The sequence below is a fragment of the Fragaria vesca genome, linkage group LG7 (genome assembly GCF_000184155.1).
Source record: "Fragaria vesca subsp. vesca linkage group LG7, FraVesHawaii_1.0, whole genome shotgun sequence".
In the NCBI taxonomy this organism is placed as follows: domain Eukaryota; kingdom Viridiplantae; phylum Streptophyta; class Magnoliopsida; order Rosales; family Rosaceae; genus Fragaria; species Fragaria vesca.
This window is the reverse complement of record NC_020497.1, coordinates 3,619,529-3,640,128: the sequence shown is the minus strand read 5'-3', so window position 1 is coordinate 3,640,128 and position 20,600 is coordinate 3,619,529. Positions and strand designations below refer to the sequence as shown.

At 38.2% G+C, this 20,600-nt stretch overlaps 1 protein-coding gene across 1 annotated transcript; it reads left to right on the top strand.

Moving 5' to 3' along the window:
- Positions 1-1,104: 1,104 nt before the first annotated feature.
- Positions 1,105-4,272, top strand: LOC101314212 (uncharacterized membrane protein YuiD-like). Its single transcript, XM_004306624.1, has 2 exons — positions 1,105-1,832; positions 3,534-4,272. The coding sequence occupies exons 1-2, from the start codon at positions 1,182-1,184 to the stop codon at positions 3,693-3,695; spliced, it is 813 nt and encodes a 270-aa protein (XP_004306672.1). The 5' UTR covers positions 1,105-1,181; the 3' UTR covers positions 3,696-4,272.
- The last annotated feature ends 16,328 nt before the right edge of the window (positions 4,273-20,600 follow it).

Sequence of the window (20,600 nt, the reverse complement as noted above, 5' to 3'; positions counted from 1 at the left end):
TGGCGAAGGAAGCGACGGAGTTTCAGTTTGGTACGAAAACTTTTGAAAACTTCGTACACTGTGTGGATAGATCGACCCGAACTTTGGCGCTAATATTTCGGGTCGGGTTAACGGTTTTTTTAATTTTAATTTTTTTAATTTGGGGCAGCTAGGTAGTGATTTGTAACTACAAGTATGTTCGCATGGTCAATAGATGACCATAAAAATTATGCTCAACTGATTTTGAACGTAAATTCAGTTGTGCAAAGAATTATTGTTAAGTTTCTATCAAAAAAAAGAAAAGAAAGAATTATTGTTAAGTAGAAATATTTTGTTTTCAATCCTTAAATTTACATGGTGATATTGATCGATTACGAGAACACCCATGTCAGTATCCATCTGTTACGTTAAGTGACTTAAATCGAATTATGACACCGTGAAACACATGTACAGAAATAAACTTATAGAATTTAGACATATGCAAACTTTGATTAAAACATCTTGAACTGAAAATTTCAAACATCAAAACAGACAAAACTTGTATTTCTTTTCGCGAGCTCAAATACATGTGTACATAAAGTTGAATCTAACAAATTTGACAAATTTGAGATTACGGGTTCAAACCTCACAGACATATGTAAAATATGTAAGTTATTAATAAAACGTTTAAAAAAAAAAGTTGATTATAACAAGATATACTTTGGCACCGTTACTTTCATAATATGGTTACACTAACCTCGAAACAGCTTATCCTTAAATGGGAGTCTTAATGACCAAGTTACAAACTTTCAATCTCACTCACAAGTAGTATGTTACATCTTACAGAGATCAAAATTGTATCTTCAATTCCCCTAATGTCAATATCAGTAAGTAGATAAAGTGAAAAATAAAAAGCATAGGCTTAACCAGTAGTATGCTAGAGGACGAAGAAATGCGGGAAAATGCGCATCTCAATTCTCCCCTAAACAATCCAAAAAAGCATAGAATAGGTATTCGGAGCCTCTAGCATATTCCTGGCTCAATCAGTCGCTCCATGTCAAATCCGTTAAAATCACCCCAAAGCCTTTCTTCTACGCCACAAATCCTCACCCCATATAAATAACACTTCTCTTCTCTTCTCTTCTCCATTCCAAATGAGAAAAGCCAGCCTCCACCAATCTGTTTCGTCTCTCTGAAATGCTGACTGAAGCTCAAACCTTCTCATGGACTCTATCATAACCAACCACCCATTCACCTCCTTCATTCCCAGCCCCTTAAACCCGCACCCAAAACCCTTCACAGCAACTTCATCCCATCTCAAGAAGCTTAAGAAGTCTTTTGTTTGTTTCTCTCAACGGCCTAGGTCGAATTCCAGAAACCCAAGATGGCCAGAGCCCTTGTCTTTCCGCAAGTTAAACCCTATCTGGGTTTTGGTCCCGGTGCTCCAGAGCATCAGGGTTTTAGCTTCTTCTGGGAAATGGGTTTCTGAGCATCATGGTTTTGGGTTTTTACAGAACAGTGGGATTGGGATAGCGTTGATGAGTGTGACAACGAATGCCAAGGTGAAGATTAGTCCTTTTGTGACTCAACTGGCTGCGAACCCGACCTTTGTTTCGGGCATGTTTGCTTGGTTTGTGGCGCAGTCGATGAAAGTGGTGTTGAATTTCTTTGTGGAGAAGAAGTGGGATTTGAGGATATTGTGTGCTTCTGGAGGCATGCCTTCGTCTCATTCGGCTTTGTGCACTGCTTTGACTACCTCTGTGGCGCTTTGTCATGGTGTTGCGGACTCGTTGTTTCCGGTTTGTTTGGGGTTTAGTCTCATTGTTATGTATGATGCTACTGGGGTGAGGAGACATGCTGGTATGCAAGCTGAGGTAAGAAGCAATTTGGTGTCTTTACTTTTGTTGTGCTTTATATGTTTGATTATGGTGTTGGTGATGTTCTTTACTTTTGGATTCGAATATGTGCTATGACTATGTTTTGGTTGGTGTTAGTAAAATATATGCGGGTTAGTAGTTTTGATAATCTGGATGTGGATTTGGATTGATTCAATTGAACTTGCTATTGAAATCCAATCACGATTCGGTGTGGTTTGGAGTAACTGGTGTGGAATAGGAGTGGAGTTGTGTAGGCAAAATGGAATTCCATATGTAGTCTGCACCTTGCCCTTGAAGATTAGTATTGGGGGTGTAAAATGCCTATTTCATAGCTGGAAGATTTATACTTTGTGTGACAGTTTCAGAGGTTGGGTGGGGGATTTGTGTGAATGTCTTTGTTGTGATAGTTCATCCCTCTTTAGTGTTAGGGTGGACCCTACTTTAGAATTTAAGCTTTGTTTGATGTTCAATGAGGTATTGTAGTTTCTTTGGTAGCAGATTGTTGTCAGGATTGACAATTGTAACACTGACTTGTGTATTCTCTGGAGTCCTGCAACACCTATACTGCAGTTCTATGAAAGAGTATGAGATGATGTGCAATGGATAGGGTAAGGCTTAGGAACTTGATGAAAACTTGAAAAGTAACTACATAATAGGAACTAATTCATTGAAATATTGGAAGGTGGAGAGACTTACAAAGACTCTGATTATCATGTTTGATTTAGGGATGTGATCACCTTGATCCAAATTACTGGGTTTTCAAGCTTATGATATTGTACTAGTGTGGTGGCAATAATGTCTTACTCGTGAAAGAGAGTGAGCTATCTCATGAAATGGAAGCTCCAAAGCACAATGATATTGCACCAGTGTGGTGGCGTTAGTGTCTTACTCATGAAAGAGAGTGAGCTATTTCATGAAATGGCAGTTCCAAAGCACAATGTGATAGGTCATCCTGTCATTTGATTCTTTTCTTTTTCTAACCTGTTAGTGGAAGGTAACCGCCTTGTTGTGATACAGCCACAACCTCAGTACTTTAAGTAGTATCCTACAGCTGGGCTGTGACATTCATCACGTTCTTTTGAACTTTTTAAAATGTCAGAAAACATAGAATTGAGTTTTATTTGGGAGAGTTAGAAGTTCTTTTGCACTTTTTATAATGTCAGATCACATAGAATTGAGGTTTTATTTGGGAGAGTTACAAGTCCTGCTTCACTTCTCCACCTTCCCCCTTTGTCGCATGTTCTATTCACTTTGTTTGCTAGATTCTGAACTCAAACAGCTTGTAGATCCCCCTTGAACAACCCATCATTATGTCCCATCAAATAAATCAGGAAATACTGTGTTGTGCCTTACGTGAACTTTTACGTAGCAAAAAGAATGGAAGGTGATATCAACCCCAGAGTTTATGTAATTGCAAGGACACTCTATCTAACTGCACTGGAGTCTTCTCTATCAATTTCCTTTTCCTCCCAAGTTGATTGAGATCCATTTTAAATATCTTTATATTTATGCATGCAGGTGTCTTGTAAGTTCTGCAATGCCTTTGATTATTTACAGTCTCATGCTGATTTTGTAGTTCTAGTACGGTTTAGTTGGAATCTCCACTTTTCTATTTTGTAGTTCTAGTACGGTTTAGTTGCAATGCCTTGGATTTTTTTATTTTAAATTTTATAAAGACTTGCTACTGCTTTGATACAGGTGCTAAATATAGTGGTAGAGTACTTATTCCAAGGGCATCCAATCAGCCAAAACAAGCTCAAGGAACTACTTGGTCACACGCCCTCCCAGGTTCTTGCTGGGGCTGTCCTTGGCATTGTGGTCGCTTGTGTTTGTTGCCAGAGTAGCTTGGTAGCTGCTTGAACAAACTCAAGTTAGGTTGCTGTAGCCTGTTAATTTTGGTCAACTTGTGTTGACACACCATTACAGCATTGACATGTCTAGATTGTACTCTAAGATCAAGTTTGAATTGCAAAAAGAAAAAAATGGATACGAAATGCTCTTTTTGTTCATTTGCAAGTTTGCATCTGATTTGGGAAATGTATATACACTTCAGTCTAGGCATGAAACGAACATGTTCAAACAAAATGGTATTCTACACTGTTTCTCCCAGCTAACAAAATGGAATATACCAAGTATTGTTTCCACCATTCCTTTCTTTGTGCCCAAGTATTGTTTGCACTCCCCACTAATTATTGAACAACTGTACAAAGAGTAGTGCTCAGCACTCTACACCTTCCTCAACAAGACAATCTCAGTTCCTCCTCCCTCGTTTACGTATGAAAACTTGGTAAGTTATATTTACCTCTATTAATGTTAATTGTAGTACAGCCTGGACAAAGCTCAGCACACCGTTCCTTCCTATACTGCTTGGCTTTCAGTCTATATATAACTCAAACCATATTTTGCACTTGTAGAGTTACAGAGAGAAGTAGAGAAGAAAAGGAGTCTGCTAGATCAAGAGGAAAATCACTATGAGCGGAGGCGGCATGGAAGCGGTGTCGTCTAGGCCACACGAACCCAATGGCCAGCACAAGCAAGAGAGGTGTGGCGGCTATTTTCAGATGCCTCTGCACTATCCAAGGTATAAAAAACCGGACTACGAGACCATGCCGCAGTGGAAGCTGGATTGTCTGCTAAAAGAGTATGGATTACAAGTCACCGGAGATGTTGAGCAGAAGAGGAAATTTGCCATGGGAACTTTCCTGTGGTCCAATTAGGTCCCTTGCTATATATTGTTCTTGTAGCTAGTATGAGAGATACTGCTTTGTTAGACCACCTAGCTTGTTAATTGTTCATCATTTCATCGAGTATGGTAGTTGTTTTGTTTTTATGTCTACCTAGCTAGCGATCGAGTTAATCTTTGTGTGTTGTGTAGTAACGCTATCTGGGTTTTGCTGATCGAGCTTGGTATGTGTATTACTTTCAAGTAATAAACTTGATTTTTAGTTTCATTCATCTTCTTCAGTTTCACCAATGTGGTGAGAAAATATGACCAGTAAAGGATGCATGGGTTACAACCGTTACATGAGCGTGCCTAGTTACCACTTACCAGACAATAATTCTTGAAGAAACAAGGGAAATCACCTCAATTGTAGATATATGTTGGATCATGGATTCACGTACACTAACACCAGCAATCACATTCTTAAGAGGTTGGCACTAATTTTTCATATTCTTCCCCATTCCTTCTCTCCAATTCTGGGTTTATTAAGACTTAATTTTCTTGGGTCGCTTCATTTGGATTTACAAACGAGTAGAAGCTTATAAGAGAATAGTTTGTTGTCGACATGCCATATCAAGTATCTTGTAAACGCTTTCATTTTATTAAACATATGCAAGTTTTTGGACTCGAGCAACTAAGTAGTTGTGATCTGGAGACAAGGTTACCTTGTAGCCATTGTTAACATCAAAACCTTTTCCACTTGATTAGTTGTCAAACAATGAAGCAGAAGTACGCCTTGCACTTGTCGATGTAACAATGATGTATGTATCAATTAAGATTTCTTTGATAAAAATCAATTCAAACAAGTACTCCATAAAGTAACTTCTTCAAACTACAAATTTACTATGATTTTAGACAAAAAAAACAGAAGAAGAAGACAAAAGATATAGATTTTCAAAGATAATACTCGAACATTTGTTAATTAAACACACTACATAACAAAAGGGTACCATTTCAAGCGCATGGAGTAGTATATGTAATACATGTTCTAGAACGGAAAATGTTTTCTAGACCTTATTAAGACCTATGATTTATGGTCTATCTTAGATGGCATGCCAAGTCACATATCCACATCATCAAATAAAAAAATCATGCTATGTCATTTTTGATTAAAAATACAATCTCATCCTTTCATATCTAATGACTCTATTTTGTTTTTATTCTATAAAAAGATGTTTTTGAAGCCATTTTTTTCATTACTCATGAGTTCATATTTTTGAACTGAGTATAATTAAATATATATACACACATACACAATTTTTCTAAAGAGAAAATTATACAATTAATGATTTTTTTTATCATTTGTACCTTCAAATGACACTTTTGTGTTATTTGCCCTATCTATATATTTGTTTCTATATAGTTCAGTCAATATAAATTCGATAGAGAATTTTTTTTTTATTTCATTTTTAAAGTTCGATGGAGAATATATATATATATATTAAAAAGAAAAATCATGGTGAATTAAGAATTCTAAAACTATTTGATTCACAAAGATTTTTTTATATTTTATTAATATCGTAATTGTGATCCTAAATCTAATGAATTATTATAATATTTGACTCCATAAAGAAATGCATTTGATTTAGTTTTTTTTAAAAAAAAAAACGTTTTATTAATAACTCACACATCCTACATATGTCCGTGATGTTTGAACCCGTAACCTCAAAGTTGTTAGTTAAACACCTTAATCAATCAAGTCACGGCTTACTGACAAATGCATTTGATTTAGTTCATGTAAGGTAACTAAATCAACTCGATTAAAAAAGTTAACTAAATGATCTTGATGAAAACAAAAAACAATATTTAGTATAATTAATTAGATCGTTATTAATAAAGTATATTTGGTATAGGCTACCTATATAGGCATTAAGAGGATATGCAAACATTTATATTAGTATACGTACTGCCATCTATAAATTAATCCTCCTTATAATAAGGTAATCAGAAAAATCAAAACTTTAATTAAATTCACAAATTGAAAAGAAAATTTAACATTCATATTTGGTAGCTCTTAAACTATTGTGATTCAAGAGGTAAGAAATTCCCCACTAATAAATTGACTTTTTATGAAGGTATAAAATTTTCATTTATGATATTGATTTAAAAATATTGATTTAGGTAACTTGATCACCATACTCTCAATTATTTTCCTTGTTCGTTCAAATTATAATAAGTTTAGACATGAGATTTTTTTGGTCAAAAGATGAACTTCATGTCAAGTGTGAAGTGATACTTCATTTAAGGAATGTTTAAAATAGAAGTCATCATGCACATTAACATAAATTAACATACTGTTCTACACGAATAAATACGTACTAGGTATCCAAGGTATCCAATGATGATTTCAATAACATTGAAAAAGAAGCTAGTCATCATTGATATAGCGATTTGAAGTCAGAAACATATCTTATAGTAATAAACAAGTACTAAGTAGTCAATAATGAACTAATAATGTTTCCTTGGAAGTTTTCCCTAATAGAATATTCACATTGAAATAAAAGTTATTGTTCAGAATACTCAATTTTTCTGGATTCGAATAAGAGGTTTGCCTCCCATATACCTTCGAGATGGAGTTGTTCAGAATACTGGAAGGCGGATTGGCCAAGCCATTGGTCAATTCGTCAAGGCGGTACGAGGAAGTGGAGTATTAAGCCTGGGAGATTTCCTGAAGATAAGAGTTGGTATTGATACCAATCGACCTCTCAGAAAATGGGTAAATTTCAGACCGGAAGGATGGAGTGACAGTCACCGTTTCGAGCTGGAGTACGAGAGACTGCCCCACTTTTGTTTCTTCTGTGGGTTGTTGGACCATACAGGAGGGAGGTGTCAGAGAAAGGAGAGGGGGGAGCTCACTGCCCCAACCTATGATTCTCTCCTAAACGCTGATAGAAAGGAGGAATGGTTGCTGGCCAGGTTGAAAGAGAAAGATAAACTGGAAGAACCATCATCCACCACCTCGGGGTGGCATTTTGGGCTCCACCCCCCAAAACAGACTGGTTGGATCATGGCAGCTCCAGACTTGACAACTTCCGATTACGTGCGTTCTAGAGAGGAGAGAGATGAGGTATCGGGTGAGGATGAACGAGGAGATGAAGATGTTATGGATGTTGATAGAGTGAGAGGAGGAGATCTGGAGGACCCTCGATTTTTAAAGCGTTGAAAATTGGTAGTGGATGGTCGAAAAACGAGGTCTCCGGTAGACGGGGACACAATGAGTTAGAGGGGGTCTCCAACATAATTTTGTTTGCCCGTATTTTCGGCCAGTGATGTAATAACTTGCGCGGATTCTACGGGATTGAATGTGTCGGTAAGGAAAGTCTCTTTATTGGGGGACGCGATGAGCTTAGATCAATCGATTTTGGTAGCGCAATCAGACTTGATGCGAGAGGATGGTATGGCAATAATCGAGGCCCCTTTTAATGCTCGAATTGGGAGGGAGGAAGGAAGGAAATTTGAATTGAGACAGGTCATCGGTCAACAACATTATGGGCCGAGTACCTGTGCTGGGTCGAGTTCAAAAGGGCAACTTGGAGGAAGTTCTATCACTGGGCCGAATACGGTGTTTCCCGAAATTGATAAAGCAGTGTTGGGCTTGGATTTGAATAAAATATCCCAGCCTAGCCCGGAAAAGAAAGGGAGGGATTCGCTGAAGAGAGAAGAGAAAGGTTTACAGCGTGCTGGAAAAAAAACGAAGGTTGGCTATGCTCTAAAGAAGGTTGTGATTACTTCAGTTTCTCCTAAAAAGAGTTCAGGTCGTACTCCTAATCGTCCCTCCGTGATGGGTCAGGCTTCGACCCATCACGAGTCATGAATGCTATGAGTTGGAACTGCCAAGGGATCGGGAACCCTTGGACAGTAGAAGGGCTTACAGGGTTGATAACCCTCACACATCCCGATATGATTTTTCTTTGTGAAACATGTTGTCTGAAAAAGGAGATGGAGAGAGTTAGAAGACAGGTTGGTTTCCAGAATGCTTTTACAGTAGACTGTGATATTCATTGAAACCAAGATGGTAGGGTTTCTCGAGCAGGAGGCTTGTGTCTTTTATGGCGAGATGGAGTGGAGGTATCTTTGTGTTCTTATTCTAAAAATCATATTGACGTTTCTGTGGGAGGATTGGGGGAGGACAGCTGGAGGTTTACTGGGGTCTACAGTTTCTCAAAGGTTGAAGACCGACACTTAACATGGGAGCTAATAAGACGATTAGGGCGTCACAATATAAAGCCCTGGCTTTTAGGTGGTGATTTGAATGAGATTCTCAGATCGTCAGAAAAGGAGGGAGGACCGTTAAGGTGTCATAGACAGATGGCAGCCTTCAAGGACTGTATTAATGCGAGTGGTTTGATCGACCTCAACTTCGCTGGCCCTATTTTCACATGGAAAGGGAAGAGAGCAGGAGAATTGATCAAAGTTCGACTAGATCGTTTTCTAGCCATGCAAGAGTGGAAAAATTTGTTCCCGGGGTCTCGAGTAATTCATTTGAAGCCCTCTACTTCTGATCATGTTCCGATCCTTATTGACATATGTGTGGCTCGAGTGAACAAAAGGAAGAAGAAAAAGCGATTCTATTTTGAAGGCTATTGGTGATAAGAGCATAAAATGCGACATTCTTAATATGTTATTACCTCCATTTGTACTTTGATTATCTCTTATTGTCGTAGAATAGAGTCATAATGTAGAGTTGAAAGTTTTTGGTAGAGTTGTGCGTAAAACGTGTTAAACATAGAGGAATGATGAAGAAAATTGTCAAAAGCCGATTTGTGGAGCCTTAGAGATGTTCTTATGATTCTGTAAAGCTTTTACATTGTCACAAATTGATTTAACTTCTCTGATACATAAGTGACATGTAGAAGAGTCATGGGAGAAAGAATCAGGAGAATTGGAGTTATGCCTGAATCATTGCCGGAAGGTCAGACTGCCAGAACAGAGTAACCTACTGTCTGCCGAGAGAAGTGCTCCTGATGGACCTAGGGAAACAAAGCAGCTGATCCACGAAGCCTAGTCCATGAAATGAGAGGTCCAAACCAAGTCCAATATGGAGAAGAAGATCTAAATTCGGCAGAATATCAAGGAATATCCAAGTCTTGAAAATCCTCATTAATTTCGGGAAAATTCCTGTGCACGTCTCTCAACTTCAACGGACTCTCCAGGACAGCTCAAAATGAATCAGAAAACTTGCTACATATGTATAGAGAGCTACGGGAGTCTAGTTTCCAAATCAATTGGAATCACCTCAATATCTATTTTTTAGAGGGATTTATGACGTAATTATCAGACGAAGGTCATTCTGCCGAATTGAGAAAAACTAGGGAAACCTAAACCAATTTGGTTTCAACTTTGTGGCCGGCTTCTCTAGGGTTTTTCCTCTATATAAAGCATGACTTCAAGGGCAGAAGGAGATCATCTCTACCCTTGCAATTACATAGCCGAAACTCTACCAAACCCTATACAGAAAATTACTTAGCCGATTCATCCACCACAAACCATAAGAATCATTCCATCCTTCCACCGATTTTCCCCACACTTGCCGAATCTTTCAAGGTTGTAAAAGTGTGATTTTCTCATGGCTTCTTGTATTATTTTCTGTATAGTTTCGAACTCTATTGTAATATACTTTTCGATTTTGGTTTTATTTATCAAACATGGTTTTCGGATTTCTTTGTGATCTTTGATTGTTCTATGTTTTGATTTGTAACTTCTTGAATATATGATGATTTCGTGATTTAGGTTTTGGGGCAGTAGCATGTTCTTATGTGTTTTTGGTTTCTAATTGATTAATTGTCATGAATTCGTGCATCTAAATCAATCCTTGAGGCTGCCTCGGCCATGGTTGTCCTTAAGGTGCGGTTTCATCTACCATAATAATTTTGGATCGATTCTTACATAAAGTTGTCTTGGTCTTTGTTATTAACTTAGGGCGGATATAGTTCTAACTATTTGCATGCTAATAGGACGAGTGACGCCATGCCTTAGATCATGTTTCCGATTGACTCGTGTGCTAAAGTGTTTTCTTGTTTAATCTCTATGCAACGTGTCTTTAAATGAGTTAGCATTCATGTTTAGGATCAAACGCAAAGATAGTTCTAAATACTTGAGGAGTCTTAACAATTAGATATCCGCAAAGGCTCTAATTAGAATCGGAATTGGTTAGAGTCTAGGATAATTTGAACGTTGCTGCCCGGCCTTGCATGAAGTTGTTATGTGTTCTTGATGGTTTTTCGTGTTATGTGTTGCATGAGTATGTTGATCACTTGTATATAATAATCTTAGGTTTAATTTTCAGTAGGTTATTTGTTAGAATTAATCAATCTTAAATCCCCAATATTTCGATGTATATATGTGAATACTTGTTTATAAGTTGTTTGGTTTTTCTTCTTTCGATCGCCCTTTGGTTTCCCCGGCTAGAACGATCCCTACTTGTCTATATTACTACGATTGCAGGGTAATTAAATTGAAGTTGTTTGACCCCGGTTACGCGACACGTCAATTAGCTCCGTGATGAAGAGTGTGCCGAAATAGTAAGAGGTGGTTGGGAGAGTGTGGAGAGCATGGATCCTTTTTATAATGTGTGTAGGAAGATTGAAAGGACAAGACAAGCACTGTGGGCTTGGAGTCGTCAAAAGTTTGGGAATATGAAGTTTGAGATAAAAAAGACAAGAGATAAACTTGCATGTTTTTATGGTAGGGCACAATCTTGGCATAGAGAGGAGGAACGTAGGGAGCTGGAAAGACGTTTGCATGAGCTCCACATGCATGAACACCACTATTGGCAACAACGTTCTCGCGTTATGTGGTTGACTGATGGCGACAAAAATACAAGCTACTTTCATCAAAAAGTCATCAACAGGAAGAAGAAGAATGAGATTAGAGGGTTGTTTGATAAAAATGGGATTTGGTGTACAGATGATGCGGGCCTGGAAGGTATTGTTTTGGACTACTATGGTGGTTTATTCACTACAAGTCATCCGAAGAATGTCGATCTCTTTACCACTCTATTCCCTCTTGTGGTGTCAACTGAGATGAATGATGAGTTTATCAGTGAGATAAAAGAGGAGGAAGTGTATAAAGCCCTTAAACAGATGCATCCGATGAAGGAGTCTGGTCCGGATGGTTTCTTACCCATTTTTTACCAGTGTTACTGGCAGGTGGTAGGTAAGGATGTTACATCGGCAGTTAGACATTTCATGAACTCTGATGCCTTGATGAGGCAGGTGAATGGGACATACATCACTTTGATTCCAAAGGTGCAAACAATGGAGCATATCACTCATCTTAGACCGATTAGTCTTTGCAATGCCATTTATAAGTTGGGGTCGAAGGTCCTTGCAAACCGCCTCAAACCGTTACTCCAGAAGGTAATTGCTCCCACACAGAGTGCGTTTGTGCCAAGAAGACAGATTTCTGATAATTCGTTATTGGCTTTTGAGATCTCACACTATTTGAAGAGACTGTATGGAGGCGGTAGTGGATATGGTGCTTTGAAACTTGATATGGTTAAGGCATATGATCGAGTGGAATGGGGATTTATTGAGGAGGTGATGAGGAGTATGGGGTTCCACGGTACCTGGATAAAATGGGTGATGGGTTGTGTAACAACAGTCTCCTATTCTTTTCTACTTAATGGAGAGCCTCGAGGACATTTGATTCCATCTAGGGGTCTAAGGCAAGGAGACTCTATATCACCATATTTATTTTTACTATATGCGGAGGGGCTCTCAAGAATGCTGACGTATACAGAACATAAAAGATTTATCTCAGGCATATCAATCGCACCCAATGCACCCTCTATTAATCATCTCTATTTTGCAGACGATTCCTTTATTTTTATAAGGGCGTCAGAAGAGGAGTGTATTAAACTGAAAAATATTTTGAGGTTGTATGAAGAAGCATCGGGGCAGCAAGTAAGTTACCAAAAAAGCAGTATCTCTTTCTCCAAGAATGTGGGGATGGAAGTTCAGGAGGAGTTAGCAAATTTGTTTGGTGTGGAACGGGTTGATAAACATGACAAATATCTTGGCCTTCCAACGGAGGTGAGTTACTCAAAGGTGGAAGCTTTTCAGTATATTATGGAGAAAACTCGAGATAAAATGAAAGATTGGAAGGATAAGCATCTTAGTGCAGCAGGAAAGGAAATAATAATAAAGGCAGTGGTGCAGTCCATTCCTACATATGTGATGAGTGTATTTGAGTTACCTAAGCACATTTGCCATGAAATGCAACGTTGTATGGCTGAGTTTTGGTGGGGAGATTCGGAACAAAGAAGGAAAATTCATTGGGTTGCATGGGATTAACTGTGTGTTCCGAAGGAAGAAGGTGGATTGGGGTTTCGCAATATGGAAGCTTTTAATCAGGCTCTACTGGCGAAGCAAGCTTGGAGAATTCTACAGCAACCAGAGTCATTAGTAGCTCTAACCTTGAGAGCAACATACTTCCCTGGTGACCACTTTCTGAGAGTGGAGGTAGAGAATGGTGACTCATATGCATGGAGGAGCATCTTGAAAGGACGGGACTTACTACGGAAAGGTATACGCTTCCAAGTAGGTTCAGGACAGAATATATCGGTGTGGCATGATCCTTGGTTACCAAGACCTTGTACCTTCAAACCCTATTCGGGAATGATGGAAGGGTTGGAAGACTTGAAGGTGGCAGACTTAATTGATCCGGATTCAAGAGAATGGATGATGGATTGGCTGAAGGAATTATTTATGAAGGATGAGGTTGAGATGATTCGAAGGATCCCGCTTAGTTTTCGGCTACCGGAGGACAAGCTGGTTTGGCATTTCGATACACATGGCTCATATTCTGTGAAGAGTGGGTATCGTATTGCTTTGAGAGATAATGTGCAGCAGGATGTGGCATCTTCTTCTTCCTCTCAAGAAACAAGCAAGGTGTGGAAGAAACTGTGGTGCTTGAAAATTTAGCCAAAAGTGAAAAGCTTCCTCTGGAGGTTAGTTCGTGACTCTTTGCCTACAAGGGCTGCCCTAATGAAAAAGAGGGTGCAATTGGACGACCCAAATTGCATGTTTTACAAAGGTGAGCTCGAAACTAGTCTGCATGTGTTTAAGAATTGTAGTGTGGTTGCTTGCTTGGGGTTGTGTAGTCCCCTTGGTCTTCGAGCACGCCTCCATACAGCTAATGATATGCTGACTTGGGTCGTTGATATGATGGGAGTGTTATAAAAAGGTCAGATGGAGATGTTTGTTATGCTATTGTGGGGTGTGTGGGTTGAGAGGAACAATTTTCTATGGAATGGTAATGCTTTTGATCCCATGCACACAGTGGCTAGGACTTTGAAGTCCCTGTAGGAATATCAAAGCCTCCACCCACCTAATCAACATCTGAGAAGTGCAAGAGTTATGAGAAAATGGGAGGCCCCCCCCCCCCCCCCCCCCCGCCTGGAAGGTTGAAAATGAACTTGGACGGGGCGTATCAGGCGGAGGGTACTAGTGGTGCCAGTGTGGTAATTAGGGATGCAGCGAGGGAGGTCAAAGCTGCATGGTCAAGGAGGCTCACTTATCTCACTTCTCCTTTGCATGCGGAAATAGTGGCATGTAGGCTTGGATTGGTAGAAGCTCTCAAGCTCGGTTGGAAAGAGATCCTTGTAGAGAGTGACTGCTCAGTATTGGTGGCAGCGTTGCATCAACAGACTCATGCCCCCACAGAGGTTAGCCGTATCATTGATGATTGTAGGGCTTTTATGAACATGTTTGATGTTATTGATATTAGGCATATCTATTGTGAAGCAAACGGTGTTGCCCATAGATTGGCACACTTTGCTAGCCTAAGTTACTGTGTTGATCCTTTACAAAAAAAAAAAAAGTTACTATGTTGATAGGTGTCTTAAAAAAGTTACTATGTTGATGGGTGTCTTGGAGACCCCCTGATTTTCTCCAAGATGTACTCTATGAGGACTCTTGTAATGCTTCTAGTGATGACCGGGATCAAGGTATTACATCCCCCTAGTCAATCACAATTATATTTATATAAATAATGGGAGTCGAGATGAGCCTCGTATGTAGGCAAGTTTCCTCTACCTGATTCAAAAAAAAAAAGTCATTGTTCATATTGAAATTCAAATTCATAAACATGTCACATAGTTGGAACTTTTCCCTAATATAATATTCACATTGAAATAAAAGTCATTGTTCAGATTGAAATTCAAAGTTATAAACATGTCACATAGTAACAAATAAGTTACAAATACCAACAATAACCTAGTAAAGTTCACTTGGAACCTTTCCCAAATAGCATGTTCATATTGAACTTCACATTGAAATAGAAGACATTATTTACATTAAAATTTAAAGTCGCCGTTCACATTGAAATTTAAAGTCCTAAACATGTCTTATAGTAACAAATATAAGTAGCGGATAATAAGCTAGTAATTTTCACTTGGAACCTTTCTCTAATGACATATCACATTGAAATAAAAGTCATTATATATACACATTGAAGTTCACATTTAAATAGAAGTCATTATTCACATTAAGACTTAAAATGATAAACATAAGTTATAAGCATCTAATGATATGCAAGTACGTAATGATCACTAAATAAATAATGATGTGCAAGTACATAATGATCACTAAACAAATAAGTACTAAGTAGCTTACAGTAAGCTAAGCTAGTAAAGTTTACTATAAACCTTTTTTTAGTGGAACATTCACACTAAAATAAAATATTCACACTAAAATAAAAGAAATAAGTACTTAGTAGCTAACTATAAGCTATTTGCAAGTTCACTGAGGACGTTTCCCAGCTTAATGTCGTATTCACACTAAAATGGAATAAATAAATTTGGGGTTTAGGGATAAGAGTTTAGGGTTTATGGTATAAGGATAAGAGTTTAGAGTTTAAGGTTTAAATTGGATATTCACACTAAAATGACAATATGTATACTAATATGGAATGTTTGCATCTCCTCTTATAAATACGGATATGCCTATATAGGTACCATATACCAAATACAGTTTATTAATAATGATCTAATTAATAATCACACAAAATTAACGAATAATTATACCAAATATTGTTTATTTTCAGTTACTATTTTTATGTAGTTGATTTAGTGACCTTATATGAACTATATTAAATGTATTTCTTAATAGAATCTAATATTATAATAATTCATTAAATTTAGGGTCACAACCACGATATTAATAAAAAAAATTTATCTTTGTGAATCAAATAGTTTTAGACTTCTTAATTCACCATTATTTTTTCTTTTTACTTTATATATATATATGTATATATTCTCCATCGAACTTTAATAAAAGAAATATAAAAAAAATCTCTATCGAATTTATATTGGATGAACTATATATAAGAGTTTTTGGACAAATATATATATATATATATATGTATAATTTTCTCCTTGGAAAAATTATGTATTGTTGAAGGAGAAAAGATAATGAGAATAACGGTCTACTCATTCATTGATAGAAAAGCCTATTTATAGGCATTACATAGAATATCCCGAAAGATCTAGAAGATCTATCAACTGTAATCTATTATAATAAGGAAACCGGATTAACCAATCCTATGTGTATTAGGGCAAGACACATAACAGAAGGACGGAAACATAATTTCTTTAAACACTCCCCCTTGTGTTGCGTCCCTAATACGTTATGGTGCTTATGGTGTTGCCTCGGTAAAAACCTTGCCAAGTAAAACAAAAACCTCATGGGTAAAACAAAAGACTCGGTCGAAAGGAAAAAGAGCACAACGCACCAACTACAATTGAAGATAACATGTGATGCATGTAGACTCCCCCTGATATCTACACAATGACTCCCCCTGATTGGTAACTCAATCTCGGAGTACAGATAAACGGCGCAAGCCAATGCACTTCACATACTTCAAAAGTAGAGTTGGGCAACGATTTAGTCCTTAAATCCAGCCACAACATCCTTAGATCAGACTTGCTATGCTTAGCATTACTTTGATCATCAAGGAGAAGGTTGCCTAACAACTTAAAACATAAGTTCACGTTGAAAATCAGATTCACGCTTGGCGTGACCTTTGTGTACTTAAACAGTCATAACTTCTTCGATGCAATAGGTATGGACGAACCGTATAAAGTTCTGGAAACTAGATACACGTAGCTTTCCAACCATACAAGGTCCATAACCTAGTTCATCTTGAGCTGATAACAAAGCTCTGTCGTAGTTGACTGTTCTGTAAAAGCAGATTCTCGGACAGATCCGTCATACTTTACGAAAATAGCCATAACTCACTCAATATGATAGATGTGATCAAATGGTTGGTGTCCCTGGAAAGTAGACACATAGACCTTTCCAATGATACCAATTTCACCATTTTCCAACGAGTGGGATATCCTGTAGGTCTCGTGGAAGTTGACCTACGAAGCTGGGCAGATTCTGACGCATTTGATATGTCTTTCTATAGGGATGAATAAGCCTGAACCTTTCATAAAAGGAATCATTGCCATTACATTGGCATTGCGTGGGCGCATCCGGCCACTACCTTGATGTTCTTTCACACTTATCTAAGCGGGAGCGAAGATGCTCGACCGCTAGGAAAATAGTTGAAAGACTAAGGAGAACTTGGCCTTACAAGTTTATAGTGAATGAGATGTCGAGTTGAGCATATTGTAACAAGTACATGAATATGCTACCGTACTTAGATGGAGGATTTCTCCAAAGACTTCTTCGTCATACAAACAAAACGAGTCTTCTCAACACTTCGACCGATCAAGGGATACATATAGGCATAACTTCATCGTCCTTTAGATTGCCTTAAGCCGACAGATGAATAAGCATCATCAATAACGGTCCTCACTTTCGAGACCAAGTATTCCCAAGATCATTTCATTCTTAATTTTGGATTAGTGGTATCTCTTAGTTTAACAAGAGTTCATCACGATTCATCCAGAATTTACATGCAAATAGGCATAATTCTTCATATTCCTTCCCTAATCAAGTAGATACTTAGCAAATACCTTACAAACACGCTCCGTGGTCAGGAGCCACTTGATTTAGGTGAAAACCGATCTATTCAAGATCTTTATGTACATCTCTTAGTTCCCAACAGAGATAAGTTGTGACAACAAGCTGCATGTTTAATTTTTCGGAAACTATCAAACTGACAAGGTAGTGGAGTGCAATGACATCCATTACAAGAGTATATCTCATCGTAGTCGATTCCAAGGCGTTTGTGAGAGACTTTGCGCCAGAAGGTGAGTCTAAACTCTTTTTCTCACTACGCTTTCTAACAAAGACATAACTGATAGAGTTTACACTTGGGTTGTCGGCGTCACCTAATCAAAGCATTATCTCTTTGTTTAAACTGAATCGCATCTTTCCATTTAGGCCAATCTACAACGTTGGTATTTTCTCAACGAAGTATGGTTTGATATCAAACTCATTAAACCACGTCATCATGTACACTGATGTAATTTCTAAGTGTAGAGATCTCTATATGGATTGGTATTGACATCGAGGCGTCCCCCAATGATGACTATAATCCAAAAATAACTGACGAATGAGTATCATTGATCAAATGATCAAGTTGTGCCAAACTCGCATTCTTCCTTAGCGAGTATGTATCGAACCAAGTGGCCTCCCCCTTAACCATGGGAGCCACGGCCTAGCGACACCATCTACCACATTTGTGGTGTCACAATGCCACCATCTATGGGTGACGACACGTCCTCTTATCCGGACATCAACATGTCCTTATCCGGACATCAATCCTTACAAGCATGTTTGCAGCATGCATATGTGATCTCGTCACTTTAGGGAACTTGATGAGACACAGTAGGGACAAACCACGACAATTCCAAGTCGTTCTACTTGAACATTCTTGTTCTTATCTCCCCCTAACGATGGGAAGACTGGCTTATCAAAGTGACATAAAAGAGATTGCCTATCAAGGTTATTATATAAGCGGACTATAGTCGGAAGCTTATGTCTTATTCAAAGACAATATTCATCAAATAACCCATCATTGTGCGCTTGTGGAGGCGTAATTTGGCACATACAACATGTGGACGATATAAATTGCAGAACGTTAACTCAATCCGTTAACAAATATGCATACCGTTACAACCGTAACATAAAGATTTGAATGATGGTGGGCAAAGATGAATAAGTAAAACTATGACCCTGCCACAAACCGTAGTCGTTGGTCTTACAAGTCCAAAAAAAAAACGCTGGCCTCATCGTCGAGACCGGTCAAAAAGAAAACCGGTTGAACCGACCGCCGGCATCACTGGACCTTCGTTGTACACTTCCTTTAACGGTTCGCTATTTTCTAGAGCTCCAAACGCTACTAAATTTTGTATGCAGGTAGACATGGGCATTAGGATTGCAAAACCGCCAGAATCAATGACGAAATCGGACGAAAAAGTGCCGAATCGGCCGTCAAAGTCGCTGGACATCTGTGAACACTTATATTGAGTTGTTCACCACCTTCCAAGTCTTCAAATGCCACCAAATTTTGAGAATAGGTAGGCTTGGATGTTAGGAATCAGTGACCATAAACAGAACCTCAAGAACCGGTCTAAAAGTTGATGAACCGGATCTCACAATGACTGGTCTGCAAGCTGAAAAACCGAAAATTCTAGGTTTTGTCAACTTTTCAATCATTGTTAAGGTTCCCCATAACATCCAATTGTTATGGCTTGAGTTAAACCAGTGTGAACATCACCATAGCATCATTATGTCTCAAAGTGAACAATGAGAAGCCATCAAGGCCAACATCTTATGTATCATTCTTGTAGAATCACTCATAGACATTGTAATAAATGTCTTACTTAGTGAATAACAACTTAGCATCTTGTTTATATGCTAGTTTCTACATTTCATTGTCTTTAGCATAGGAGGGTCTTGCTCCTAATCTTTGCTAAAGAGTAGGCTTTACAAAACAAGTAATGAGCATGGCTAATGTGAGATCATAGGAGGTTCTTTTGCGTCATATTTGCTTATGAAAGCATAAGTAGTGCCTCCATTGTATATGAGGAAGACGCGGATAGCTTTAATGCCATCTATAGGCCGTGAGCATTGCTCATAGCTCCACAAAGTTGTATTTTGATGATCTTTGATCTCAATGGTTACTTTGCTCAAAAGAAATGATGTTCGTGAGAGTCTTTACTCTTTAGTATACAGATCATCAAAACACATCCAAAATTGTCCCGGACGATTTATGTTAAAGCCTACATGAGTCGATGTCCCCATTCTCATCATTGGTGACAATAACCGATTCAATTAACCGAATCTTAGTGACTCATGAATGTTGCGCATTCATTATAGTGATACATAAGAAATTCTCATCAATTCTCACAATGTGTTTACAGGTGATAAACGTTGGCATGAATATCATTAAGTCATAGCACAGTTCAATTGCTTCCTTATGCATAAAGAGCATATGTGAGTTGAATCATAACGCCATTAAGCATTGAAACTTGAGCATTAATCCGCTCTTTGATTATTTGTGATGATCTAGTCATCGTAGTCACAACGGATTTATAAAGCACTAAATCCATGAATAGTTGTCTATTCCTTGCAATAAGCTAAGCACTCAATCTCGCTACAACACATTCATATACCAGAATGTAGAGACAACAGTCTTATGTCAAGACATAGAAACCGAAATATGTTAACAATTTCGTTGGAGATTGGTATTGGAACCCTTTAGAGTGCATTCCATAACTTGTAATACTATAAAGATGGACAAAACAAGGCTTAGAACATGCCAAAGTTGGCAAAACAGGTCGTGAGCACTATATATAGGGGCGGTGCCACTGCCAACGGCTCACTATTGGATCTTGTAGAGAAAAATGAGGATTTTTTTGACATCCAAATTTTGGATGACATATAGCGTAACGCAAATTTCTTTTTGCAATTGTGAATCCGCTGAAGAGTGTAGAAAACTACTCTTGTTTGTAATGTCTTTGCAGAAAAATTGACATTACAAATCCTCTTTTGATCCAAAAACGATGTGCATTTCGCTACATCATGATATTTAGCCTTTAGAAACGCCACCTTATAATAACTGGTGGTCCAATGTAGTCCAATGTA